This window comes from Dermacentor variabilis, chromosome 6 (assembly GCF_050947875.1).
Source record: "Dermacentor variabilis isolate Ectoservices chromosome 6, ASM5094787v1, whole genome shotgun sequence".
Taxonomy (NCBI): domain Eukaryota; kingdom Metazoa; phylum Arthropoda; class Arachnida; order Ixodida; family Ixodidae; genus Dermacentor; species Dermacentor variabilis.
This window is the reverse complement of record NC_134573.1, coordinates 150,581,624-150,591,970: the sequence shown is the minus strand read 5'-3', so window position 1 is coordinate 150,591,970 and position 10,347 is coordinate 150,581,624. Positions and strand designations below refer to the sequence as shown.

Sequence of the window (10,347 nt, the reverse complement as noted above, 5' to 3'; positions counted from 1 at the left end):
CTGCCTTGTGCCTTTATACCGAAATGAAGTTCTTGTTCCCTAGTGAAATGGCACAACCCACTCTGGGGGATCGGCCTTGAATCGGGTGGTGAAAAAGCTGTTATCAGTTTACGAACGTACCGATGGACGATGTCAATGGTTCGTGACGAAGTCCCTAAGCAGGCTAGAGCCTGTAGAATAGGGAAATCTTTTTTACTTCATTGCTTCCCGCGAGAATCGTCACTGGGTAGAGGTTATTTATTACCATTCTTTTAACAACAGCCATCACTTCTTGTCAACTCTACAAATATTCCTTTGGGGGCTTCTTTCATTGCAGTAATATGTACAGTTGTTGAATTTGATCGTTTAAGCCTGCGAGGTTGTCTGCTGTCGTGCAACCATTACAAAAATGGAGTCAAATTTTTTTTGTTTCTTGTTCTAAAAAAACATAACGAAGCTTAATTTCGTAAGCCACATACGGTTCTGTTCGGTTCTGTTTTGCAGTAGTTGGTGTGGAGACAGAGATTGAGTTGAAGAGTGCTACGGCTACTCAGTTTTTCTGTTATGCAACAACAACAACAACAACAACAACAACAACAACAACAACAACAACAACAACAACAACAACAACAACAACAACAACAACAACAACAACAACAACAACAACAACAACAACAACAACAACAACAACAACAACAACAACAACGACAACAACAACAACAACAACGACGACGACGACGACGACGACGACAACAACAACAACAACAACATAATAATAATAATAATAATAATAATAATAATAATAATAATAATAATAATAATAATAATAATAATAATAATAATAACCTTGTTTGTGCATGTGCAATTTTTGGTGGGAAGCGAGAAAACGAAGAAGAATATGCGAACGTGTCCACGCGTCGTCGTCTCGAGAAGTGAAGGAGAAGTTTGTTCTGCCGTGCCCGCCGGACCATGGACGCCGACGTTGACAGTTTTCAAACGTCAAGCAGCTTGGCGTAAGTGACGTTAAGCGCCGACAATTGTTCCTACGTTGCTCCCGACCAGCTACTCGAGCAAATTGGTGTTTGAGGGTCTATATACTAGTGGTTGCACGTCTATAGTTGTTCGTCTCGAGGTATGCGGGATGACCGAGAAAGGCGCCTCGAATCGGTCAAGCGTTGGTGCGCTCGATACCGCGGCGTAACGCATGGTCTCCTTTCTTTTTTTTTTCTTATAAACAGGAGCCTTGATCAGGATGTGTCGCAGAGTGACGACGGCAGCCCTAGGAGCATCCCCAAATGGTAAGCACCCCCCCTCCCTCCCTCTTAACCAATGTATATATATATATATATATATATATATATATATATATATATATATATATATATATATATATATATATATATATATATATATATATATATATATATATATATATATATATATATATATATATATAGAGAGAGAGAGAGAGAGAGAGAGAGAGCGATGAAATATGAAGGAAAGGCCAAAGACAGAGAGGTTAACTTCAACAGAGTATAACCGAAGTTTAGTGGCTTCTATAGCCTCGTTTTGCTCTCAAATGATGGGTCGCGCTGCAAGCGCGTTCTGCGGCTATACTGCTGGAGAGAAAATGGATTTCACACATACTTTCGCATGAAACTGCAAATTGCGTTAAAGCGCCTATAAGAATTAACATTCCATAACGACGGATAGAACACATGGCGACACGTATTTGTGAGCGCTGCTCAAGGGTGATAAACTCTCGTAGGCGTCTGACGCACGATACATTGGTCGTTGTGTTGCACACTTTCAAGTATCGAAAGCGTGATAAAAGTAATGTTTTTGCCACAAGATCAGCACATTTTAAAACCTTCGCAATAATTGGTGACGCAGAAATGTACTCTAGGCCTGAGAAGGTTCTTAGTCTATAGGCTTTCGTATGGGTGGCTGAGATATCCTTAATATAACATTGCTATAAAATTACCCTAGGCTGCTATGGTATTACCACATGAAATATACCGCGTATCTGTTCGCGTCGTCACGGTGAACACGAGTGAGTCGTGATATAAGTGCACCTGATTCCCTAATACTGTCGTCATCCGGGCCATTGAGAAAGTTGAAACACAAAGTTTCTCTGTCATTTAATAATAATGATGACATTGTTTATTGCCGTCAACAGATACGTATTGACTGGGGAAATGGGAATTAAAGCGAAAACGCCCTTCACAATGTTCCCATTGCCTGTACAGAGGAGGCAGCGGCAGGGAGTAACAACGTGCGACAAATCGCGTGCACGCAATAACAGTGGAACATTTTAGCTTGGCGTACGTATAAACCTTTCACTATGCGTAATAAATGGAGTTTTATAGATGATAGCTTAAGTGCCAGAAGATGCGGACAAAAGGAATACGTAGATACTACGGTGCGCAGCGTTGAACAGTTTAGTCACGGGGAACTTGAACGCATAACTGTATTTTGATGGGTGAGAAATAACAAATGTAAGCATTCAGAATATATGGTGCAGCGACTATCCATCTACTTAACATGCTTTTCTTACAAAGAACAGCGTGACATTTTGAGGAGGTGTGATGGGAATGCTCCAAGTATGTAGTACTGCGTGTTCGAATTCCCCGACAATAAAAAGTAAATTAGTGTGTATGTGTCCCTCCCGTTTGCATCGATTAGATTGAATTGTTCTGTAAATCTTTTTTAGCACGAAAGTAAATTTGCGCAACTCAACAAACTGTCGCACAGTCACGTTTTCTTTTGAGGAACAGATGTATTTCTTCTGCTGAAATTTCAAAGAAAAGGTATTGGCGTTTTGTCACTTTCTCGAACAAAAATGTTAATATAATTCCGCAGACGCGTATTACGAGACATTGTTGAACCAATTGCAGAAACACAACTGTTTCCTAGCGTACAAGCAGTCACCAGCCACGAATAATATAGTTTTTATTTATATCATAGTTTTTTCCTGAGATATCTGTTCATTCCTCGGAAACGTGATGATCACGTGGACGCTTCGGCTGGTTCATGTTGTAAGCGTGATTCACTCAGTGAACTCCCGACTATGCGCGTATGACGACATCTGTTCTCGAACGCAGGGTGCTCTACGTGCCCATGGTAGCTTCTGCAGTGTTTCTCTTTGTTTTCATCGCGACCAAGCGCGCCGCCGGCTTCCACGATGGTGCGCCGGTCAGCGGTCCCGCTCGCCGCAGCGCTGTCGTTCAGCCAGTGCTCGAGGAGATACCGCACGTCGAGGTCCATCTGACCAATCGCATCTACAGTGGCCGCGTCATCACGGTGGGGAACCGCAAGCTGCATGCTTTCTTCGGCATCCCGTTCGCCGAGCCGCCCCTGGGAAGCCTGCGATTTCGCAAGCCCGTTCCGCTGAGACCGCCGCGCACAAACTCCGGCCCCATGGGGCGCCTGGTGATGGCCCGTCAGAAGCGATTCCCGTGCCCGCAGAACCAACCCTGGAACCCTCCCAGAGCACAGTCCCTGGACGTCAACATCAGCGAAGACTGTCTGCACCTGAACGTCTGGGCTCCCGCGGACAGCTCCCCGGGGCGCGCGGTCATACTCTTCATTCACGGCGGCGCATTCCAGAGGGGCGGCAACGACGAAGCCGTCAACGACGGTACCCTGCTGAGCGCCGAAGGCGATGTTGTCGTGGTCGTGCCTAACTACCGACTGAACGCCTTCGGCTTCCTCAACGGCCACGTCGCCAACGCGCCGGGAAACGCGGGTCTGCACGACGTGATCCTAGCGCTGCGTTGGGTGTACGAGAACATCGCGCACTTCGGCGGCAATCCGGGCAACATAATCCTCGCCGGTCGGGATGCCGGCGCCGTGCTGGCCGGTTACGTCATGGTCTCCCCGCTCGCACAGGGGCTGGTGAGGCGGTACATCCTTCTGGGTGGCTCTCCCTTCTGGAACCTTCCGGACAATCGAGGCATCGAGAGCGTCGAGAACGTCAAGCGACTCGCGAGCCGCCTCGGCTGCGACCGGGGCGAGGACGTGTTCGACGCCGTTCAATGTCTCGCCAAGATCGACCTTTACGACTACGTCGACCTGGAGGACCTGTCGCAGTTTGCGATGTACCCCAGCGACCAGGACGACGCGCTGCCCTTCCCGATCCCGGCCGGTCTCAAGTCGGCGCCGTACGCAGGCGTAGACGTGCTCCTGGGCAACGAGGTGTCTGTAGGCGAGTCCCTGGTCGCACCTTTTCTCACCATGTCCCTGAGCGGCGTCCTCAACAGGAGCCTTCGCGCCTTCGGCTCCAACTTCCTCAGGAAGTTTGGCTTCGAGGAAGGTGCGGAGGCCATGAAGAAGTATGACATCTACAGCGCGGCGAACAGGACAGTCGCCTTTGCAGACATGGTCGGCGACTTCGTGGTTCGTTGCCCGCTGCAGTTTCTCGCGGACGAGCTGGCCAGGCGAGGCCGCAGGGTTTTCTACTACGTCCTGAAGAGCAAACCATCCTGGGTTGAGCTCATGGACGCGGCGTTCGACCAGAGCCTCCTGTTCGGCCTGCCTCTTGAGGAACCCTCGGCGCCTCCTGACCTCGTGGCGCTATCTAAAAGCGTCATTTACAGCTGGACCACGTTTGCAAAAACAGGGTGAGCTACTACTTTATGGCGTTTTGTTGCCCGACACCTACGATGGTTGATGCTGTGATTATGAACTAATAATCACGGATTACATGGAGTTGTCACCACGTCTGTGCTAACGGTTGGTCACTCTCGGCTGTACGCTTCGATAATTACATGACGCGGCGCCTAGTGCGCTGCCTGATGGAGCGACGCGTGTTGGGCCCGTTGGCTCAGCTAACCAGCGTCTACAAAAAAGAGATGTCTGTGAGTGTGAATTACAAATAAGTACCGCGAAAGTTGAACCGATCGCAGTACTATTTGTTAGAAACAAAGAAAATTACTTTCCTAAAGCGAGAACTTGCGGCGTACATAAATAGTTGTGAAACAGCCGAGACTGGTAAGTCTTAAGTGTTGCACCCTTGCAGACGGTGCCACCAATACATGTTAAAGAGTAGCAGAAAGAAGCGACTGCATTCAGCGTTAGCTACTCCAATCTAATACAACCTTCTGAAATCAAGACGCAGCTTGTGATTTGGAATACGCATAGAAGCGTCATGAAGTGCGCAGGTAGAGCTTTAGGGAGCCGGAATAAAGCTAGGAATAGTGAACGAGAAAAAGCACACTTGACGTGAAAAAGAGGATATCGCCACAGTAGACGCAGTTCTACAGTGCCTTCAGAGTTGAAGCATCAGTAATGTCAACGAAAACGCTATATTAGCTTCGCAAATGCTGATTTCATAGGTGGCTAATGGGCAACGGTGGATGCTATTTTCTCATACAAGTATATTAATCGAATTCACACCTGACGACCGCGATTATGATATATGCCTATATGAGAACCTTGAACAAAGTCATTTTCGAAGACAATTCCCCTCGTGCTTGATTCTCGTAGAGTGCCTTTGTTGCGAGATAATAGTCACAAAATTTGACGTTCAGTGCGCTAATATCGTATTCAGAAACGGGAGTCACAGCACAATGACGAACCTTCCACGTTAGGTAGGTGATTACATACAGCACATCACTTTGGAATCCGGGCGAAGCTGATAACAGCTGCGCTCTTACTTTCGGCTGGTGAAAAAAAAAAGAATTGCTTCCTCCGTTATGCCATGCACCGTCAGCTGCGTGGCATAGACGGAGAGTCTGCTCTTTGTGTGGAGACCCCCGCCTCTGAATACGAAATTAGCGCACTCAGTGTCAAATTTTATAACGAATATCTTGAAACACAAGAGCTCTCTAGAAGGACCAAACAATTGTCTTAACTTGTACGATTGTCCTCAAGCTTCTAAGATAAACGTATGCAAAAAGAAGATAGCAGCTTTGTTAATTGTACATTTATTGACTTTAGCTGTTCGCGAGAATGGTGTCCGCCAAGGCACGCGAAGCGGCTGTGAAAGTACTGCAACGTAGATAGCGTAGCCTTTTTTTTAAATTAAAAGTGCTGAAACATTAGCTTTGAAGCACGAAAAGCGACAAAGACAAAAAGCTTTAGTTTGCGCTTTCTATGTGGTATACACGGAGATTATAACGAGATCACTGGAAGTATTTCTGGGCTGCTTCGATAGCGAGAGAGTTTACTGTTCTTCATGTCGTTTGCGCATTGCATTATGCGGCGCTTTCGCGTTCGCAACCTTCGCAGTTGAAGAGGAAGCTTTAGCCAAGGTTTTTAGATTAGCTCTAAAAACGTTGACTTTAGCTCGGGTGCTTCCATCTAAATACATGTAAAAGGAGAATTCGTTTTTCTCGTCAACCACTGTACCAAATTTAACGAGATTTGTTGAGTTTAAAAGAAAAACTTTAAATCTATAGTGACTGTTGTTTTCGAATTTTTATTTTAGGGCGTCAATTTTTCATTAAAGATTGGCGAAAATCACAAATTCTCAGAAAACGAAACTATTAAGTTTACAACTCTGTAACTCAGCAACGAAAAATGATATAAGGATTGTGTAAATTGCATCTAATAGTGCATCTAAAGCGGACAAAATTGATATATTACACATAAATCTAAAAAAAGAATACTAATATGGAAATACAGCTTTTGCAGAACCCTTGTACACAACGTAACTAATTCACGTAAGATGTAAATTTCACATATTTAATTTGTCCGCTTTAAATGATCTAATGGATTCCGTTTACAGAACTGCGATATCTGTTCTTGATGCAGAGCTATTAATTTGTAAACTACGCGCTTTTATATTTCTTGAACATTAAAATTTTGGAAATTCTTCTAACAATATGTAGGCCGTTGACAGAAATTACTATTCCAACAGTCACTAGCTTTTACCGTTCTCTCTCAAATGTAGCAAATTTTATTAAAATCGGTCCATTGGTTATCTTAGAAAAGCGTTTCTGCGTGTACATGTATTTGAATATGGCGCGTCGGAGTTGGGCCCGAGCTAAAGCTTCCTATAAAGCTGCGATGCCGACTTTCAGCGTTACCAACAACTTGGTTTCTAAAGTTAGTTGTAGTAACCGATCAAGATGTCAAGGTGTCCAATTTATTGCACAAATAATTGCAGGTGTATCTGTCGCTATGAATAAAAAAGGAATAAAAAAAAAACGATAACAGTGAGTGAATAGGAGCGCTGAAGGGAAGAAGCCAGCGCTGCGCATTTCTTTAAATGTCCATTCAATGTAGCTGAAATACGATGTTATACCTTCATGACTTTGTCGAATCGCCAGTACATACTCTCACTATGGCGCAACCAGCGCCTTGTGTGTCGACATTGGACTGTTTGTGTCAGCATGAACACTTCATGTCGAGCAGTTCATGTGTCAGCGCCCGTGGGTGTCGCCTTCTTGTCTCGAACCTTGTCTTTTCGCCATGAAAAGCTTACAATATATAAACCGAAAATATCTAGCCCATAGACAAAGCCATCTCAACGCTGTACATATCCACGAAGGTTTCAATTCACGAATAAACAGTTATGTGGGAGAAATGAGTTGCATAAGCGGGGGTATACTTATAAAATAAGCGTCAAGCGCAATACAACCAGCACAAGAATCAAGAGCAGGTACCCTTTTAGCAGACATTACCAAAACTTACCAAAACGCATTCCACTATTCACGAATCGTTCGAATAACCACGAAAGATCAAAGTTTGTCGCTAGAAGTTCAGTGGGAACTAGCACGCTGGATGGATGCTATGAGCTCCCCTTCGAAACGGGGCGGTGGGTGACGACCCCAAGCTCTTTTTCTTATTTTGCCTAATGTCTTACCTATCCTTCTTAAAAAAAATCAGACGAAAAACTCCCAGCGTCAAACTTTCTGAATCATTATTGGGAACATTGTTTTTGTATGCCTCCGTTGTTTGTGGTCTCCATACATTTCAGCCACGAAACCTGCAATCGCCTTTTAGCGATCTCTGTTGCGAACATGTTTACTTTCCCCCTGCTATCCCTGAACACAAGGGCTTCAAGGAGGCCAGCGGAGCCTAAACAGACAGCTGGGTAGATACTACTGCGTCATAGTGCATCAGCGCCATCTACCGTTAAGGGTATTTTGCGCCAATCGTGACATTGTACCGTTCAAAGCGTGCGAGCAATTATACGAAAGCCTCGAATTCTGGTGAGCGGAATGTGGCTGGGACGATAATACTGCACTGTTAGACGAGGAACTGTACTCGTTCGAAGATTTGTGCTTTGAACGGCGGCTACCGGCGCGCAGTGCCTGACGTTAAATAGCTGTTGCGCCAGCTGTTTAGGGCGCGTGAGACAGACCCTATATACGGAGTTAGCTTCAATCCAAGCAACCCTATGATGCGCCCGTCGCTTCCCGAAGCTTCGTGCGATCTAATTTACAACTAGCTAATTGTTTTAACGTTGAATTATTGCGTCCTCCGTGTTAGTACTGCATTCTTTTGTGGCGTCGGCCGTGGAGGCCTTAAACTGATTGCTCAACATTTGGGGGGCGCTGTTAAAACAACTCACAACGGCAGCATTCACAACGCAGACGAGAGAATTATAAGCTCTGCGTGTTTGTTTCATTCATCTCTGTTCAGGAAGTGCGTCACAGCGCGGAAGAGCTCAACCATGGTCGCCAAATAACCTCGCTCATTAGTTGGCCAAACCTTCCCCTTAATAAACCCACCGCTATGGCTCGATGGCTGCAGCGTAGTGCTGCTTTTTAACTCAATCAATCAATCAATCAATCAATCAATCAATCAATCAATCAATCAATCAATCAATCAATCAATCAATCAATCAATCAATCAATCAATCAATCAATCAATCAATCAATCAATCGTATAAAATGCTTCTGTGCGTCACTTATTTTGAAGCTTGGATTACTAGCACGTGTTTCATTATTCCTTAGTCTAAGACATTCGGTTACACTCTAATCTTGGGGTTATGTAGCAAGGCTAGACGCAGGATGTGATTCTATGACATTTGGATCATAATGATTTCTTTCGCCCAGCATTATGGCCACTTAGAGGCTAAATGACTTGTCGCTGAGCGCTCCTTGACGATTTTGACTGTCGATTGCGATCGCCGTCTTTAGCTTTAGCTTGAAGGAGAGTGCGTAAGCGACTGCTGGTGAAGTTCGCTCTGATAATTTTCTTCGCATTAGAGAGGTCCGAGGGACCCGGAATGCTTTCAATGCGACGTTCTTCGTATAGTCCATGGCGCTGCATAACGCGACGGATAACATCGACTCATTTGTACGCGAGCAGTGCTTGCCTGTGACGATCCGGCATCGTTCTCTCTCGCGCAGGAATCTGCGGCTTTTCAACAAAAAGCCGTGGCCACCTTACAGCAGCAGCGGGCGCTCGTTTGTCGCATTCGGTCACGGCAGAGAGGAGATATCGAGCGCCTACCGAGAACACTTTTGCGACCTGTGGCGCTCTCGCATTGTCCATGGCTGAGGACAAGACTTAAGGAATCGCTGTTTTTAGCAAGCTGATTTATTTTTCCCAGTTACGAACTCCTCTCAGTTTTTATTGCTTCGGACGACTTTTCTACATAAATGAAAAAAAATAAAGAAAAAGAAAATAATAAATGATGCCGAAGGAAGAAAGGCAAACTTGAAGATGTTTTAGAGCTCGTTGACACGGTGCAAGTCGCTAACGCCTTACATTGAACGTTACCGCAAAACTTATTGGGAAACTCTAGCAAATATGGAAAACACTTGTGTGTGTGAGTGCGTAATCGAAGTGTCTTCGATGCAATTGCTGTTTTATTTATGGTGGTGGTGGTAACAACTTTATTGAGACTCTGCTCAGTTATGACCTGGCAGGCCCGAGTCCTAGAATGGCCCCTCACGAGGAGCGACCCTTTCGGCCCAGGCAACGAGGGCTTTTTGTACTTTTTCTTCCGGCGTTCTGAGCAGCTCTTCCCACGTCTGTTGTGAGGGAGCTGGCAGGAGCGACCTGGGAGGGGGTAAGCCCTCGCACCCCCAAAGAATGGGATTTTGGGTAGCCAATGTTTGATTTGTGCAATTTTGACATATTGGGTTCCATTGCCCGTTGGTAATTATGGCTAGCCAATGTGGGTTGGGGAACGATTTAGTTTGGATTCGACGCAGGATCGAGGCTTGCGCTCGCGTGAGGCTTGCGTTTGGAGGCGGGTAAATTCGCCTTTTTTGCTTGTAATAGTTTGTTATTTCCTGGTATGTCGTCGGTGCCTCATCCATTGGATCCGAGTCTGAGGGGCACATCTCCCGGTTGATTAGACCTCGGGTGTAGTTGTAAATTAAGAGCAATAAGCATCGCAACGAGGCCAGTGGGATTGCAGTGAGTCATCAGAGGCGCGGGACCTCGTTAATCCGGGATTTTTGT

At 45.5% G+C, this 10,347-nt stretch overlaps 1 protein-coding gene across 1 annotated transcript; it reads left to right on the top strand.

Annotated features, from left to right (window-relative positions):
- The first annotated feature begins 903 nt into the window (after window positions 1-903).
- LOC142584400 (acetylcholinesterase-1-like) lies at window positions 904-9,581 on the top strand. Its single transcript, XM_075694544.1, has 4 exons — window positions 904-992; window positions 1,218-1,277; window positions 3,084-4,601; window positions 9,285-9,581. Exons 1-4 carry the CDS (start codon window positions 949-951, stop codon window positions 9,433-9,435), a joined length of 1,773 nt encoding a protein of 590 aa, XP_075550659.1. The 5' UTR covers window positions 904-948; the 3' UTR covers window positions 9,436-9,581.
- Window positions 9,582-10,347: the final 766 nt, after the last annotated feature.